The sequence below is a fragment of the Symphalangus syndactylus genome, chromosome 14 (genome assembly GCF_028878055.3).
Source record: "Symphalangus syndactylus isolate Jambi chromosome 14, NHGRI_mSymSyn1-v2.1_pri, whole genome shotgun sequence".
In the NCBI taxonomy this organism is placed as follows: domain Eukaryota; kingdom Metazoa; phylum Chordata; class Mammalia; order Primates; family Hylobatidae; genus Symphalangus; species Symphalangus syndactylus.
In genome coordinates this window covers 15,125,659-15,142,794 of record NC_072436.2, presented here as the reverse complement: position 1 = coordinate 15,142,794, position 17,136 = coordinate 15,125,659, and the positions used below count along the sequence as shown (strand labels likewise).

Sequence of the window (17,136 nt, the reverse complement as noted above, 5' to 3'; positions counted from 1 at the left end):
GCCCGGCCTACATCGTGGGCTGAGAGGCCCAAGGTACTGGTCTGGGACCTAGAGAGGGCCCCCAGCTCCCAGCCCCCAGCTTTGGAGCCAGGCCTCAACACCTGTCCTACTCTGCCCCATCTCCTGGAGGACAGGTTCCCAGTTAGGCAGGAATCAGGGCTGGCACTTGAGCTCTGAGCACATCTGTGGCCGGGTGCGGAGGACTGCAGCCACCCACTCAGCGCATGAGGCCCTCTGACCTTCCCGGATGGCTGTGGGGGTCCCTGAGCCCTGTGCTGACCCTGCTGCGAGCTGCCAGGGACCATCCGAGGGGGTACTGCCCTTGGGTCCAGGGGCAGGTATGTGCCTGGCCCCCAAAGATTCTCAGAGCCACCTCTGGAGGATTGTTGTGGGGACGGGGGTCGGCGAACAGGGGCCCGAAAGAAGGCACTGGTTACCTGTCTACTTTTGCAGCTCTGGTTTCAGTTTTCTGGGGGGAATCTGCTTCTAGGGAGGAGAGAGATTGGGGTGAGGCCAGAAAAGTAGCCCCAGAGGTTAGTGGGGAGAAACCTGGGCAATGGCCCCACCCGCTGGGGACTGCAGAGAAGGACGGCCGCCCGCTGCCTCCGGCAGTGCCCAGGGCCTCTGAACTGTCTTGGCACCCATGGTCAGGACCCCCACACTTGTTCAGGGACAGTGTGGGCCTGGACGCCCCAGGGTGAGAGAGGGCTGTCCAGACAGGCTGGGCTCAGGACACAGCGCCCAGGGAGCCCACACGCTCAATTCTGCCCTGCCCCACCTCTACATTTTCTGGGTCTCTGGGCCCTGGAAGGAGCCCTCTCCCCCTGGGCTCTCCTGGCAGCCAGGCTCAGACCCAGCCCTGTCAGCCCTCTGGGCAGTTGGCGTGGGAGCAGAATTCGGGGAATCCCTCAGGGCGTGGGCAGGCATGAGTGGGCTCTGCCAGTGCTGGCCCCTTCCTCCCAGGCCTCACTGACCCTTCCGCTGACCTCACCCGGCCTGGCCCTCGGGGAGAATGGGCCAGTGTGCTCCGTGCGGGGCTGTGCCAAGCAGCCCCCAACAAAGGAGCCTTTGGTGCGCCCGGCGTGGGATGCCAGCCTGCGGCAGGGTGGGGGTGGGCCGCTCCAATGCCCTCCCTGTGCCATGGCCCCAGCCTCTTGCTCAGCCACACTGCCTGCCTGGTGCAGCCCATGTGACGGGTCCGGCTCTGGGCCCTGCTGTCCCCGGCCCGGCTATCCCGGTGGCTTCAGGCACTTTCTCCAGACCTAGCCAGGAAGATGCCCGGATGGAGACTGCAGCTCCGTGGCTTTTCTGGGAAGCAGCGGCCCCTGCTCTCGAGAGACCCTGGCTCCTGATGGCCCCAAGGTTGCCAGCTGGTGCTAGGGACTCAGGACAGTTCCCCAGAACAGGCCAAGCGGGCAGCCCCTCCAGGGGCCGGGTGAGGAAGCTGAGGGGTGCGGAGGCCGCACTGGGTCCCTGAACCGCCTGCTTGGTTACAGTGCAGCTCCTCAAGTCCACGGACCTGGGCCGGCACAGCCTCCTGTACCTGAAGGAAATCGGCCATGGCTGGTTCGGGAAGGTATGTGTCCCGCCTGGGAGGGAGGGCTCTTGCTTGGAAGGCAGAAGGGACACAGGGCTGCAGACCTGCTCCTCCTAGGAGCCACCCCAGGCCCGACGGTCCCTTTTTCGGCCTCTGGGCCCTGCTGGACCCCTCCCCAGGGAGGTCCTCAGGGTCTGGCTGCATCTCCTTCTCCCTAGGGAGTCCTGGGGTCAGAGGTACCTGGGGAGGGGCCCTGGGAGGGAGAGGAGCAGCCTCTTGCTCATGGCCTTCCCCCGACCCCAGCCTAAACAAGACACCTGGGTCCCTCTTCCTCACTTCAAGCCCCCAGAGAGAGAGAGGGCAGCGGGGGACCTTGAGGGGAGAGTAACACAAAAGACTCAGAATATTACAGCCGGAGGGTTGTCGGGAGGGATCCGGAACCTACACCTCGCACTGCAATGAGTGGACTGGGCACAGGAGGAGAAGGGGCCTGTCCTGGAGGCCGGCGTGGGGTGGGTGGGAGAAGAGTAAGGCCTGGAAGCCGGGGCCTGTGGAGGCAGAGCAGCCTCGGGTGATGCTGTCTGTCCCACAGGTTTTCCTGGGGGAGGTGAACTCTGGCGTCAGCAGTGCCCAGGTGGTGGTGAAGGAGCTGCAGGCCAGTGCCAGTGTGCAGGAGCAGATGCAGTTCCTGGAGGAGGCGCAGCCCTACAGGTGGGAGGCCATTGGGCACAAAGGCCCGCGATGTGCGGCCCCCTCCTCTCCCTCCCCTGCTCGGCCCGCCTCCCCCTCCCCGCCTCCTCCCAAGTCAGGGGCCGCCTGTCCACTCCCGCAGGGCCCTGAAGCACAGCAACCTGCTCCAGTGCCTGGCCCAGTGCACCGAGGTGACACCCTACCTGCTGGTGATGGAGTTCTGCCCGCTGGTGAGCTGCTGCCTGGGGGGACGCTGGGGTCTTTGCTGAGCCAGGGCCCTCCCTTGCCCTGCCAGCGTCTGGCGCCACCCCCCCCTTGGGGGCCTCACATCCTCCCTAAAGCCAAGACCCAGGGACCCTGCCCCACCACCTTCCAGAGGAGGCCGTGGGGAGACCTAGCCTCACTGGGGAGGGACTGTAGGGGCTGGGCACAGAAGAGGCCTGGGCTGGGGCTCCCTGCGCCCCGGGGAGCTGCCAGCTGCTTGCTCACCTGCCCATGTGCCCTGTGGTTCAGGAGGAGGCATCCTGGGCCAACTGGGGGGGAGCCACTGGCCCACTTGGGCTCCACGGCCTCACTCAGGCTTGTGTTCGCCACGGGGGGCTGGGCCTGGCCACTTCCCCAGGCTGCCTGGAGTCCTGGGCCTGCCCATCAACCCCCCACCCCGACCGGGGACCTGCCCACCCCGGAGACCTGCCCCCTACTGCCTTCCACATACACAGCTCCTGCACTGAGCCGAGGCTGCCCATGGCTGGGCTGGATCCCCTGCTGGCTTCCCTCGGGACAGGGGCCCTCACACGCTGGCATCTGGACTCCTGACGTTGACCGTCCCAGGGGCTGGGCTTTCGGCAGCTCAGGGGCTGCTGGCCAACCCTTGACCACCAGCTCCAGGCTCCATCAAGCAAATCCACGTGGGCCGTGCATTTCTCTCTCTACCACAGGCCAAGGGACTCCTGCTGCCCGGGGCTGGCTGAGGGGCAGTGGAGAGGAAGCCTTCAGTCCAGCCCAGCCCCGGGGGGCACGGCCCCTCTCCAGGAACTGCTGGGTGCCGGCCACTGTTCAGGCCGCGGGGCTGCTCTGGGCAGCTGCTGTCCCTCAGCTGTGGGTAGGGGTGGAGGAGTCGGGGAGGTAGGTGGGGACCTCCCAGGGTGGCCAGTCCCCAGCCTGCTGGTGACTGCGCCACACCCCCTTTCTGCAGGGGGACCTCAAGGGCTACCTGCGGAGCTGCCGGGTGGCGGATTCCATGGCGCCCGACCCCCTGACCCTGCAGCGCATGGCCTGTGAGGTGGCCTGTGGCATCCTGCACCTGCATCGCAACAACTATGTGCACAGGTGAGGGCGGGCACAGGCTAGTGGCCAGGAAGCCCTAGGCCAGGCCCCTCCCTGCTATAATCCTTGGACTGGAGCCCTCTCTGTGCCTCAGCCCCTCCCCTGAAGGAAGGGCATAGGGCAGGTCCTGCCTCAAGGGGGTTGAGAGGACCGGCCAGGTTCATCTCATGCAGCATCAAACAACCACTATGCAGAGGGATTTTATGACGTTTTTGAAAAATTGGGAAGACAATGGTTTGACACCCACTTTGCAGGTTTAGACGAAGAAACGCGTGCTGTCGAGCTGACCTGTTCTCTGTCCTCGAGGCAGTCAGCCACCATCCTGCAGCCCCACACCAACCCCACACTCTGTCCCCCTCAAGCCCCAAAGGGAGGGCTTAGCAGGCCCTGCTTCACAGAACCCTGGAGGGAGGGTTCTGTCCTGCTGGGGCCAGGATGCCCAGCCCCTGGGGACCCCGGGGGGACATGCTGGAAGAAGTGGCGAAGGACACGCGGCCCCGTCAGCCCCAGATGCCGCATGGCCGTCCTCTCCAACAATATCCTGGTGCTGAGTGATGACTCAGGCGACTCCAGCATCAGTGATTTTGTTGAAGAGGGCAGCTGCCAGCCTCCCGACCTGCCTGCCGGGCCCCAGCTGCCCTGCCCCCAACCCCACCCCACCCCACCCCATCCCACCCCATAGCCCTAGGACATGTGGCCCTGTAGCGATCCCCTGGCACACAGACATGGGCTTTATGTGGGGAGGGACAGGCTGGGTTGGCCTCTGTCCCCACCCTGAGTCCTGAGCACAGAAGTAATACGGCAGGTGTGGTAATATCTACCCAGTACCCTGTGCCTCCTCACACCCACGTGACCAGCCAGGCAGGGGGTCAAAGCCAGCAGCCAAGGCAGGCTGGGTTGGAGGTAGTGCCAGGGGTAACCCGCGTTCTCTCCAGACCCTACCCAACCCTGGGGCCAGTGGTGGCTCAAGTGAGAGTGAGCTCCAGCTCTGAGTGGGCATGGCAGGGCTGGACCCTGAAACAACTCTGGCAGCCGGCAGGACCCCTGGGACACTCCAGGCCTCAGTTTCCCCATCAATTCCCACCTCCTGGGGAGCTGAGGGTGATAGCGTAGTAGAGCTAGGAGGAGAGGGTCCTGGAGAAGCGTGGATGGGTCCGGGTGGGTTCCGGCAGGTCCTCATCCTCTCTAGGCCCCATTCTTGTCTGCACTGTAACATTTGAGGCCCACGCACATGGTCCCTCCCCAGGTCTCAGGGTTGGGCACAGGGTAGGGCCCTGGGCAGGGGTGGGGGGTGGCAGTGTCTCCAACGCCCCTTCCAGCCTGGACTGTAAGCCATCTAAGTGTTGGCAAAGGACCCCTGTGCTGGATGCCCCCACCTGGCATGCCCTGCTGACCCTACCCCCGCCCCCGCCCAGCACACCCTGCTGCCCCTGACCCTGACCCTGACCCTGACCCTGCCTGCAGCGACCTGGCCCTGCGGAACTGCCTGCTCACGGCTGACCTGACGGTGAAGATCGGTGACTATGGCCTGGCTCACTGCAAGTACAGAGTGAGTGGGGTGGGGTGGGCTGGGCTGGGCATGAGGGGCGGGGCCGGCACCGGCAGGGGTGACCCGTCCCTGTGCCAACAGGAAGACTACTTCGTGACCGCCGACCAGCTGTGGGTGCCTCTGCGCTGGATCGCGCCGGAGCTAGTGGACGAGGTGCACAGCAACCTGCTCGTCGTGGACCAGACCAAGAGCGGGAATGTGTGGTGAGTGCAGCCCTGGTGGCACCGTGAGGGGCTGAGGCCGAGTGCCACCTGCCCACCCATGTCAAATCATGGCCACGAGTAGTGAGGTTGGGGGGCTGCTGGAGCCACCTGTAGTGGCCACACGCCAGTGGCCCAAGTGGCTGCTTGGGAGGCGACCCCACACTGGTGGAGATACCACCCTGACAGGGTGCCCCAGGGACCCCAGGGTGGGGTCAGAGCATACATACATACAGGGCCAAAAGCCCGTCCTCAGCATGCCGGGGGGTCTGTCCTGGGATGGAGGCCTTGGTGAGTACCTGTCCCTGGGGAGAGGGTCTGGGTGGGGCGTTGGCTGCCTTCACGGGAGTGTAGGTCAGGCCGTGCCAGGCAGAGGGGCTGACGGTGGGGGTGCTGGGATCTCCCACGACTGCAGCCTGGAAGCCCCCATCCTGAGTGCCCAGCCCGAAGCGTTCATTCACACCTGGTGCAGCCTCTGAAGGGGCAGGGCCGAGCCACCCAGGGGAGTGGTCTGCCCCGGGGTGGGCACCCCTTCCTGCCCTCACCTCTGCTGCTTCCCCCACTGCCCCCACCACTCCCAGGCTTCGGTCTGGCTACCTTCTGCTTTTTGGGAACTCTCAGATCCCATGGGCCAGGCCCCCTCCCTGAGCTTTTGGGGCCTCCCCTAAGCCACTTGACTGTGCCCCATCATGGACACTGTCCCCTCCTCACCTCTCCACCAAGGTGCCCCTTCCTGGCCTGCCCACCCCACTGCTGGCTGGGGTCTCCAGTCACAGGGCTCTGGCCAAGGTCATGGTGACGTCTTGCCAAATCACCTCTGTCTCACTCTGCAGCCTCTTGGGACAGCCAGGGACCAAAGTGGCTGGGTGAAGCTACAGCTCACAGGAAGGAGACCCCAGTTACCCTACCCGCCCGAATGCTCTGTGCACCCCTGTCTGTTACCTGGCCCTGCCCATGCTGGCCTGAGGCATCCCCTCCCTCCCCCTCCCTCAGCCCCCTGCTGGTGTGGGCCCTACCCTGCTTTGGGCTCCAAGGCCACCCTCCAGCTCCCCCAGGGCAGCTCCCACACTGGGCATTCAGTGCATCAGTGAATGAATGAATGAGCGGACAAACAGATGGATTCGGCCAGCCTGGCTTTTATGTGCAGGCTTCACAGGTGCTGGGCTTAGGCCTGGCAGGGTGCACATTGCCTGCTGAAAGGAAGGGCTGTCCTCAGGGAGGGGCGGCTGGTATGGTACAAGGCCCTGGTCCTGAGGCACTGGCGTGATGGCGGGAGCTGCCCCATTCGGCTCCCCGGGGATCCTGCGCGGCCCTTGCTGTGGCAGGCTGTGCCCAGCCCTGGCTCATGGCTGTCGCCCCACAGGTCCCTGGGCGTGACCATCTGGGAGCTCTTTGAGCTGGGCACGCAGCCCTATCCCCAGCACTCGGACCAGCAGGTGCTGGCGTACGCGGTCCGGGAGCAGCAGCTCAAGCTGCCCAAGCCCCAGCTGCAGCTGACCCTGTCGGACCGCTGGTGAGGGCCCCACCGCCCTGTCCCGGACAGCCAGGCCGAGATGGGGTATCCTGATCCCCAGGCAGAGGCGGCTCACCCTGACCCCCTGGGGTTCCAGCCCTCCCTGGTCTCCCCTCCCCTCTGGTAGGGCCTCCACCCGCCACCTCTGCACCCCTGTACCCCTGTGTACAGGGAGGGAAGGCTTAAGGGAAGTGCCCAGCCCACCTCCTGCTCCCACGCTGCTGGGCTTGCCTTGGCAGATTTGGGGTGACAAGTGGGAGATACCCTTAACGCCCCCAAGACACTGGGAGTTAGGGGAACCCCATCCCTGCTCCAGAGACGCGTTCCTGGCCAGCGTTGCCTCTGATGTGGCCCCCATGGGACCTCCTCGCAGGTACGAGGTGATGCAGTTCTGCTGGCTGCAGCCGGAGCAGCGGCCCACAGCCGAGGAGGTGCACCTGCTGCTGTCCTACCTGTGTGCCAAGGGCGCCACCGAAGCAGAGGAGGAGTTTGAACGGCGCTGGCGCTCTCTGCGGCCCGGCGGGGGCGGCGTGGGGCCCGGGCCCGGTATGGCGGGGCCCATGCTGGGTGGCGTGGTGGAGCTCGCAGCTGCCTCGTCCTTCCCGCTGCTGGAGCAGTTCGCGGGCGACGGCTTCCACGCGGACGGCGACGACGTGCTGACGGTGACAGAGACCAGCCGAGGCCTCAACTTTGAGTACAAGTGGGAGGCGGGCCGTGGCGCGGAGGCCTTCCCGGCCACGCTGAGCCCGGGCCGCACCGCACGCCTGCAGGAGCTGTGCGCCCCTGACGGCGCGCCCCCGGGCGTGGTTCCGGTGCTCAGCGCGCACAGCCCGTCGCTGGGCAGCGAGTACTTCATCCGCCTAGAGGAGGCCGCGCCCGCCGCCGGCCACGACCCTGACTGCGCCGGCTGCGCCCCCAGTCCACCTGCCACCGCGGACCAGGACGACGACTCTGACGGCAGCACGGCTGTCTCGCTGGCCATGGAGCCGCTGCTGGGCCACGGGCCACCCGTCGACGTCCCCTGGGGCCGCGGCGACTGCTACCCTCGCAGAAGCTTGGCACGGGACCCGCTCTGCCCCTCACGCTCGCCCTCGCCCTCGGCGGGGCCCCTGAGGCTGGCGGAGGGCGGAGCCGAGGATGCAGACTGGGGCGTGGCCGCCTTCTGTCCGCCCTTCTTCGAGGACCCACTGGGCACGTCCCCCTTGGGGAGCTCAGGGGCACCGCCGCTGCCGCTGACCGGCGAGGATAAGCTGGAGGAGGTGGGAGCGCGGAGGGCTGCCCAGCGCGGACACTGGCGCTCCAACGTGTCAGCCAACAACAACAGCGGCAGCCGCTGTCCAGAGTCCTGGGACCCCAGCTCTGTTGGCTGCCACGCTGAGGGCTGCCCCAGTCCAAAGCAGACCCCACGGGCCTCCCCCGAGCCAGCATACCCTGGAGAGCCTCTGCTTGGGCTCCAGGCAGCCTCTGCCCAGGAGTCAGGCTGCTGCCCCAGCCTTCCTCATCTATGCCCTGCCCAGGGCCTGGCACCTGCTCCCTGCCTGGTCACACCCTCCTGGACAGAGAGAGCCGGTAGTGGGGGGGACCACCCGCAGGCAGAGCCCAAGCTTGCCACGGAGGCTGAGGGCACCGCCGGACCCTGCCTGCCCCTTCCTTCTGTCCCCTCCCCATCCCAGGAGGGAGCCCCACTTCCCTCGGAGGAGGCTAGTGCCCCCGACGCCCCTGACGCCCTGCCTGACTCGCCCACGCCTGCCACTGGTGGTGAAGTGTCTGCCACCAAGCTGGCTTCCGCCCTGAATGGCGGCAGCAGCTCCCCCGAGGTGGAGGCACCCAGCAGTGAGGACGAGGACACCGCTGAGGCCACCTCGGGCATCTTCACCGACACGTCCAGTGACGGCCTGCAGGCTGAGAGGCCGGATGTGGTGCCAGCCTTCCGCTCTCTGCAGAAGCAGGTGGGGACCCCCGACTCCCTGGACTCCCTGGACATCCCGTCCTCAGCCAGTGATGGTGGCTATGAAGTCTTCAGCCCGTCCGCCGCCGGCCCCTCTGGAGGGCTGCCCCGAGCGCTGGACAGTGGCTATGACACCGAGAACTATGAGTCCCCCGAGTTTGTGCTCAAGGAGGCACAGGAAGGGTGTGAGCCCCAGGTCTTTGCAGAGCTGGCCTCAGAGGGCGAGGGCCCCGGGCCCGAGAGGCGGCTCTTCACCTCCCTCAGTGGCCTCAACGAGAAGAATCCCTACCGAGACTCTGCCTACTTCTCAGACCTGGAGGCTGAGGCCGAGCCCACCTCAGGCCCAGAGAAGAAGTGCGGCGGGGACCAAGCCCCCGGGCCAGAGCTGGGCCTGCCGAGTACTGGGCAGCCGTCTGAGCAGGCCTCCCTCAGGCCTGGGGTTTCCGGGGAGGCACAAGGCTCTGGCCCGGGGGAGGTGCTGCCCCCACCGCTGCGGCTTGAAGGGTCCTCCCCAGAGCCCAGCACCTGCCCCTCGGGCTCAGAGCCTCTGGAGCCCCAAGGCCCAGCTGAGGTGCCGCCTGGGCCCAGCCCCAGCTGCTCCCAGTTTTTCCTGCTGACCCCGGTTCCGCTGAGATCAGAAGGCAACAGCTCTGAGTTCCAGGGGCCCCCAGGACTGTTGTCAGGGCCGGCCCCACAAAAGCGGTTGGGGGGCCCAGGCACCCCCAGAGCCCCACTCCGCCTAGCTCTGCCCAGCCTCCCTGCGGCCTTGGAGGGCCGGCCGGAGGAGGAGGAGGAGGACAGTGAGGACAGCGACGAGTCTGACGAGGAGCTCCGCTGCTACAGCGTCCAGGAGCCTAGCGAGGACAGCGAAGAGGAGGCACCGGCGGTGCCCGTGGTGGTGGCTGAGAGCCAGAGCGCGCGCAACCTGCGCAGCCTGCTCAAGATGCCCAGCCTGCTGTCCGAGGCCTTCTGCGAGGACCTGGAACGCAAGAAGAAGGCCGTGTCCTTCTTCGACGACGTCACCGTCTACCTCTTTGACCAGGTGGGCTGCCACCACCTGAGGTCTGCCTGGAGCTGGGGGTCGCGCTCCCGCAGGAAGGGGTGGGGGCGGCCGCGGCTCCTGGAGGCCGAGCTACCTGGTGCTCTCTGATCCCTCCAGGAAAGCCCCACCCGGGAGCTCGGGGAACCCTTCCTGGGCGCTAAGGAATCGCCCCCCACGTTCCTTACGGGGAGCCCCAGCTCTCCCAGCGCCCCCAACTGGCCGCAGCAGGCTGATGGCTCCCCAGATGGCTCCACAGCGGAAGAGGGTGAGCAGGGGCGGGGCCGGGCCCGTGACGTCACGGAAGGCAGGGCCTGGTCCATGCTGTGTGGGAGGCGGGTCCTGATTTGTGACATGGGAGGAGCACCTGGTCCTTGACGTGTGGGAGGCGGGCTTTGGCCCGTGTCGTCATGGGAGGCGGGGCTGGTACGTGACGTCACGGAAGGCGGGGCCTGGTCCCTGCTGCATGGGAGGTGGGGCCTGGGCCCGTGACATCATGGGAGGCGGGGCCAGGCCCATGACTGTGGGAGCAGGGCCGGACGGGGTCCCAGGCTGTGGGCGCGAGTGACGCCGCGACCTGGGTTGCAGGTAGTGGGTTCGCGTGGGACGACGACTTCCCGCTGATGCCGCCCAAGGCAGCCTTCGCCATGGCCCTAGACCAAGCTGCACGCGCCCCGGCCGCGCCCACGCCCACGCCCACGCCCGCTCCGTTCTCGCGCTTCACGGTGTTGCCCGCGTCCACGTCCCCGTCCCCGTCCCCGTCCACGTCCCCGTCCACGTCCCGCTTCTCTATCACGCACGTGTCTGACTCGGACGCCGAGTCCATGAGAGGTGAGGCCCGGGCGGGGCTGTGGCGGAAGGGCACGCGAGAGGCAGGACACGGAGCTCCGAGGGTGGGGACTCTCTGTCTAGGTCTTGGGCCGGGCCAGCCTGGCCTTGCCCCGCCCCGCCCCGCCCCTTCCCGGCCCCAGACCTAGCCTGGCCCTCGCCTGGCCCTCGCCTGGCCCTCGCCTGGCCCTCGCCTGGCCCTCGCCTAGCCTTCAGGCCCCTGCCTTCTCCCTGTACTTGGCTCTCTTCTGCCTGACCCTACCCCCCAGACCTGTGGCAGCCCCTCCCACCAGAACCTTCCCAGCTAGATGTCCCTGTAGACCCAGGCCCCATAGTGCCCAGGTGGAGCCCTGCTGGGGGCCTGAGCCACCGCTCCTGGCCATGGCCCTCCACTATCCACCCACCCCAGGCTGGGCTCATCTCTGCCAGGTGTCTCTACCCCTACAGCCCCTGCCCACGTGTCTGACAAGTGCCTACCTCCTCGGAGAAGGCCCCCTGCCATCTTCCTCTTCCCTAGCTGTCCTGGCCTGTGGCTGCAGCCTTGGGGGAAGGGCTTGTCAGCCTCACCCCTGGTGCAGGGTGCCCCCTGTGTGGCTGAACAAGCAGGCAGGTCACCAGGAGGCCACTGCATGACCTTGGCCATCCCCTTCCTGTTCAGGCCTCAGTTTCCGTATTTTTTTATTTTTTTGAGACGGAGTCTCGGTCTGTCACCCAGGCTGGAGTGCAGTGGCACAGTCTCGGCTCACTGCAAGCTCCGCCTCCTGGGTTCACGCCATTCTCCTGCCTCAGCCTCTCCGAGTAGCTGGGACGACAGGCGCCCACCACCACGCCCGGCTAATTTTTTGTATTTTTAGTAGAGACAGGGTTTCACCGTGGTCTCGATCTCCTGACCTCGTGATCCACCCGCCTCGGCCTCCCAAGTGCTCGGATTACAAGCGTGAGCCACCGCGCCCGGCCCTCAGTTTCCTTATGTGTAAAACAGGACTCGGAGGCATTTGCTGAGTGTTGTTGGCCTGGGTCCAGTGACAGGAGTGGGAGAAATTGGTCCCTCTCTCACCTAGACACAGCCAGATCTGCTGTAGGGAAGGGGCCTGGCCTGTATGTGGGCCAGGGATGGAGGCCAGGTGGGAGTTGCAGGGGAGGCAGCCCTGGTGTCTCAGGACCCTGTGTTCACTTTGTTGTCCTGCTTGCCAGGACCCAAAGCAGGTGCCGGGAGTGAGAGTAAAGAGGCTTGAGACCTGGGCAGCTCCTGCCCCTCGAGGCTGGCGTCACCGGAGCCCCTGCCAGGCAGCAGCGAGGATGGTGACCGAGAAGGTGGGGACCACATCCTGGTGGCTGTTGGCAGCAGATTCGGGTGCCTCTGCCCCACACGGTGTCCTGGAGAAGCCCGTGGGATGAGAGGCCCTGGACGGTAGATCGGCCATGCTCCGCCCCAGAGGCAGAATTCGTCTGGGCTTTTGGGTTTGCTGCTAGCCGCTGGGGACGCCTGGAGCCACAGTGGGTGTCTGTACACACATACACACTCAAAAGGGGCCAGTGCCCTTGGGCACGGCAGCCCCCACCCTCCACCCTGCCTGCCGCTGCTGGCTGCCTGGCCTCAGAGGCCCCACATGGCCCGTCCGGCAGCTCCTCCGGTGTGCTCACAGGACACTTAAAACAGGACGAGGCATGGCCCTGAGACACTGGCAGGTTTGTGAGCCTCTTCCCACCCCATGCCCCCGCCCTTGTCTGGTTCCTGGTGGCTCAGGGCAAGGAGTGGCCCTGGGTGCCTGTGTCGGTCCTGTTTCCGCTGCCCTTATCTCAAAGTCCGTGGCTGTTTCCCCTTCACTGACTCAGCTAGACCCGTAAGCCCACCCTTCCCACAGGGAATAGGCTGCTCCCACCTGGGTCCTGCTGTGGCCATGGTGGGCAACCAAAAAGATCAGGGGTGGAGGGGGCTTCCAGGCTGCGCTCCTGCCGCCGTGGGCCCTGTTCTAGAGGTGCCCTTGGCAGGACCCTGCAGGCAGCTCCCTGCTGCAGGGCACTATCTGGTCCTGTGCCCCAGCTACCAAAGGAGAGTGGGGCCCATGCCCCGGTCAGTGTTGGGGGGCTCCGGCCTACAGGGAGAGGGATGGTGGGGAAGGGGTGGAGCTGGGGGCAGGGCAGCACAGGGAATATTTTTGTAACTAACTGCTGTGGTTGGAGTGAATGGAAGTTGGGTGATTTTAAGTTATTGTTGCCAAAGAGATGTAAAGTTTATTGTTGCTTCGCAGGGGGGTTTGTTTTGTGTTTTGTTTGAGGCTTAGAACGCTGGTGCAATGTTTTCTTCTTCCTTATTTTTTAAGAGAAATGAAGCTAAGAAAAAAAGAAACCTTTGTGTGTCGTCTTCTGAGGTCTGCCAATAAAGTCCTGGACGGGAGGGGCTGTGCCGTGGCTGGGGTAGGAACCCGATGACAGCCCTTCCTGGGGCCAGGAGGAAGCTGTCCCTCTCCTCCCCACTGTCCTCAGCACACCCTGGGGGAGGGGATGGTGTTCTGGCCCTGCTGTGTCTGGGGGCGCAGGGGCAGATCCCTGCAGGTCTCCCTTCCTGCAGGCCAAGTTGGCCTGGTAGGGACGGGTGAAGAGAGAGGACCTACAGGCCTCTCCAGGACAGCCTCCTCCCTGCCCTTCTGAGGGCAATGTCGGGCCCAGGGCGGAAGGCGGAGGCAGGAGAGTTGAGCACAGCTAGGCTCCCCTGCACCCTCCGCTGGCCAGCTCTCAGCTGCCCTCCTGGCCTGCCAACTCTACAGCTTCCTGTCCCCGGGGTGTGAGTGGCTGTAGATGGGAGTGAGCTCTGCTGGAGACACCTCCCCAGGTAAGGGCTGTTGTCACCACTGCAGCTCACCACATTTGTATTTCACCTAACAGTATTGAAGAGCACAAATCTGCTAATGAAGTTTTAAAACCCCCAATTCCAGCAGAGCTCCCCAGTGCCTGCAGGAGTCAGCACAGGTGGGTGGGGTAGGTCCACCCAGGAGTCCTGGGGCAGAGCCCAGGAGCAGGGAAGCCCCCACCTGCCAGTGGGCACCCTGCTGGTGACCCCGCATAGCACCTGACAGCTGGCCTTTGGCCACAGGAGCGAGCTGGGAGGCCCTGGCAGCAAGGTTCTGGATGGAAGGTTGGGTAGGGAGGAGGGCTGGGGCCTGCCCAGAGGCAGGAGAGGCCTGGGGAGGCCCTTGTGACATTGCCAGTGGGAGTGAGGGGCCCAAGAGAGCCCCACCGAGGGGCATGGGGAGGGACCAGACCCCACACTCCAGGTGCAGCTGCTGGACCTGCAGGGAATTACGTGCTTATGGGACGTTCATCTTCCAGCCAGGGTGCGGGCACTCCCATCCCCGTGCTCCCAGCCTTCTGGCCCTTGGGCGGACAGATCACACCTGGTGCAGGAGGAGCCTGTTTATTAGGCAGGAGAAGCAGCAGGGCAGCCGGGCTCCCCTCCCAGCCACCAGCTGGCCAAATGTCCTCCCTTAACTCAGGGGCACCCAGGGCTCCACGGCCATGTGACCAGAGGTGTGTACCCACAAGAGGCAGCCCCTCAGCCCTGGGCAGCGCAGCCATTGGGTCTCGCCCTTCAGAGGCCTGTGCCCCCCACTCTGCCCGGCCCTGCCTAGAACAGCTGGAATCCAGTCCAGGCCAGACTCAAGTGGGACAAGGCCAGGCAGCTGGGGCCGGGATGTTCTCTCAACAGGAACGCACAGATGACGACAGAACAGGCTACATGGGGAGGGCGGGGGAAGCCACCCGATGGGCAGTGCTGCAGATGTGGCCATCAGCTGAGGAGGGGGGCAGACCTGTCGTTGGTCACTGTTGGCTTCAGCTGGACGTGGGCAAAGGGATTCCTGAAAGAGAAAAACGTGGTTTTAATTTAGGGCAGAAGCCACGGGTGAATTGTGCCACCTGGGCTGCCCGATGCCCCAGGGATCCCCAGTGCTGGATGCCTATGGGCCGATCTCAGGACACAGAGCTCGCAGACAACAGAGGCTGCTTTGCGGGGCAGGGAGGGCCAGGTGCTGTCTGCAAGGCTGCCTGACCCCCAAGTCCATTACCCTCAGCTCACCCTACATGCCCTAGACAAGGCAGGGTGCCCCCACCCCTATCCATCACCCTCCCAGCAGCGTGGGTGGGCAGGGTGGGGCGGGGCAGACCAACCGCAACCTCCCATTGAGGGGCCGACATCCCCACTGAGGCTGTGGACTCAAGACAGGCCTGAACCGGGCACACACCAGTTTGGTGGCTCCCCCACCAGGCCAGGCCCACACCCAGGGACACAGCTTGGCAGAACGCCCAGCCCAGACCTGGCATGGGGGCATCCAGAGAAGGCAGGTTAGGCTCGCAGCTCCCATAGGGCTGCAGATGGACACCCATGGGCCCTGCAGAGCAGTTGGCCATCCCCTGACCAGACAGTGGTTCCCCTGCTTTGGGCTCAGCCACCTGTTCCCGGAGGGGTGCCGCGCCCTCCCCCATATCCCCGGGGCCACAGCTGATGCACAAATACAACTCGAGACAAGAAGTTGAAATGGAACAAGATGAGCACGGATGAGAGGGGCGCCTGGGCCTTTCTCTTTGGAGTCCCCACCCCCGGAGGGGACAGCATAGGACAGGATGGGGGATGTCAGGCAGCTCCAAGGGTGACAGCACAGATGGCACGTAGACACGAAGACGCAGCAGGGACGGGACTGTGCTCTGGCAAAGCTGTGCTTGGACTCTCGAGCCATTACCTGGAGCGGAGTCACCTCTGGCACAGCTGGGTCCACAGGAGCCCGGGCAGCCGGGAGCAAACCCTGGGGACAGGCGGGCAGGACTCCGTCCAGCTACCCGGGAAGAGGCACAGGCAGCCAGGAGCAACCCCCAGGGCAGGCCAGCAGGGCTCCATCCAGCTGCCCAGGAAGAGGCACAGACAGCTGGAAGCAAACCCTGGGGTGGGCAGGCAGGACTCCGTCCAGCTGCCCAGGAAGAGACGCAGGACAGAGGCAGCTCCCTAAGCCCTCCTGAGGACTTTGTTTTCTAAGAACCTGAAACACTACAGACTGAGTTTTTAAGAGAATAAAGTATGTGGAAGAGACTGACGGGTCTGCGGAAGGCTCCCAGACTCCCAGATGGCGTCTAAGCATTGGCATCCGGCTGAAAGGATCTTTTGATCTACTCTCAACGTGCTGGAGCCTCAGGGTCTGCTAGATCCCCGGCTTTTTTCAGCTTTGATCTGTGCAGCTTTGCCCTTCATGGGGCCTGGGTAGGGGCTGCCTAGGGGCCCGCTGGTGAGGATTCCACCTCCATCAGTGATGTCTGCCCATGCCCTGTCTGCCTGCCAGGCTAGACCCACTCCTAGGGAAGTACTGTGTGCCCCGAGTTCCTACGCAGGCCCAGGGTCCGGAGGGAGCTCTGAGGAGATTAGAAATGGGGCTGGTTGGGCGTGGTGGCTCCTGCCTGGAATCCCAGCACTCTGAGAGGCCAAAGCAGGAGGAACCACTTGAGCCCTGGAGTTCAAGACCAGCCTGGGCAACAAAGTGGGCCAGTCTCTAAAAAAAAAAAAAATTAGGCAGGTGCGGGAGAGTGGTGCCTGCCTGTGGTCCCAGCTCCATGGGGGGCTGAAGTGCTGAAGTGGGGGGATCGCTTGAACCCAGGAGGTCGAGGCAGTAGTGAGCTGTGTTCCCACCGCTGCACTCCAGCCTGGGTAACAGAATAAGACCCTGTCTTAAAAAAGAAAGAAAAAAAGAAATGTGGGTTCACAGGGAAGGTCCTAGATCTGGCCCAGATCACAGCCGAGGGCAGCACAGCTGTGTGGTTCTCACTCCTGCCCCAAATCACAGCCGATTCTCATCAGAAAGTCGGTGGCAAAGGCACATCGCTCGCCTGGACCCCACGGGGAGCTGCAGGGGTAGGAAGCCCTCCACTGGTGCAGGCCTGTTCTCTAACCTGCATTTTTCTCGTCTCCCAGAACAGTGGGACCAGAGGGAGCGCACTGAACCATCCACACTGGGTGGCTCTGAGGACCCTGGGGCTGGGGCTGCAAATGCTGTGTCCAATCTCAGCCTGACGGAGGCAGGGGGTCGGCGGGGATGGGGAGAGCACAGGCTAGAGCCCAAGGCTGGCTGCGACAGCAGGCCCACGCGGAGGGGCTGGGCGTCCCTATTTCCCCCACCCTGGCCCCCACCCCCCAGCCGTCTGGGAAAGATGCGCCCAGGAGGCCGGCGGGGAGCTCGCTGTGCTGAGAGTGGGGGCCTAACTGAGCCAATAGAATATGACAAAGTTTGGAGCCCAAGGCCACTGCAAGGTCACCACACGGAAGCCACAGACATTGGTCCCTGCCGGAGGGCATGTGCCAGGCCCCACCTCCTGCAGGACATGGCCCTGGGCAGCGATTGCCACGAACTACCCAATGACACCACCAGCACCTCTCCAGTCAGCAAAGGAAAGTCACCAGACAAGTCCAAAAGTGGAGGACCCTGAGAAGGTCCTGCGTCATGTGTGGGGCAGCTGTTGGGCGGGCA

The 17,136-nt window shown here is 64.8% G+C and overlaps 2 protein-coding genes across 8 annotated transcripts in view; one reads left to right on the top strand and one right to left on the bottom strand.

Annotated features, from left to right (window-relative positions):
- The window catches only part of AATK (apoptosis associated tyrosine kinase), a 47,711-nt gene extending 34,731 nt beyond the window's left edge, over positions 1-12,980 (top strand). For both annotated transcript variants that reach the window (XM_055240819.1, XM_055240820.2), the window contains exons 4-14: positions 1,497-1,576; positions 2,130-2,248; positions 2,370-2,457; positions 3,423-3,556; positions 5,018-5,102; positions 5,184-5,305; positions 6,666-6,815; positions 7,189-9,805; positions 9,923-10,070; positions 10,391-10,633; positions 11,825-12,980. In XM_055240819.1, the coding sequence (XP_055096794.1) occupies positions 1,497-1,576; positions 2,130-2,248; positions 2,370-2,457; positions 3,423-3,556; positions 5,018-5,102; positions 5,184-5,305; positions 6,666-6,815; positions 7,189-9,805; positions 9,923-10,070; positions 10,391-10,633; positions 11,825-11,865 (3,827 nt within the window). In that variant the 3' untranslated portion in view covers positions 11,866-12,980. The remainder of the gene's footprint in view (positions 1-1,496; positions 1,577-2,129; positions 2,249-2,369; positions 2,458-3,422; positions 3,557-5,017; positions 5,103-5,183; positions 5,306-6,665; positions 6,816-7,188; positions 9,806-9,922; positions 10,071-10,390; positions 10,634-11,824) is intronic.
- The window catches only part of BAIAP2 (BAR/IMD domain containing adaptor protein 2), an 82,465-nt gene continuing 78,168 nt past the window's right edge, over positions 12,840-17,136 (bottom strand). For 4 of the 6 annotated variants that reach the window (XM_055240822.2, XM_055240828.2, XM_055240833.2 and 1 more), the window contains one exon: positions 14,030-14,487. In XM_055240822.2, the coding sequence (XP_055096797.1) occupies positions 14,418-14,487 (70 nt within the window). In that variant the 3' untranslated portion in view covers positions 14,030-14,417. The other 2 variants (XM_055240827.2, XM_055240821.2) reach the window with 2 other exon arrangements.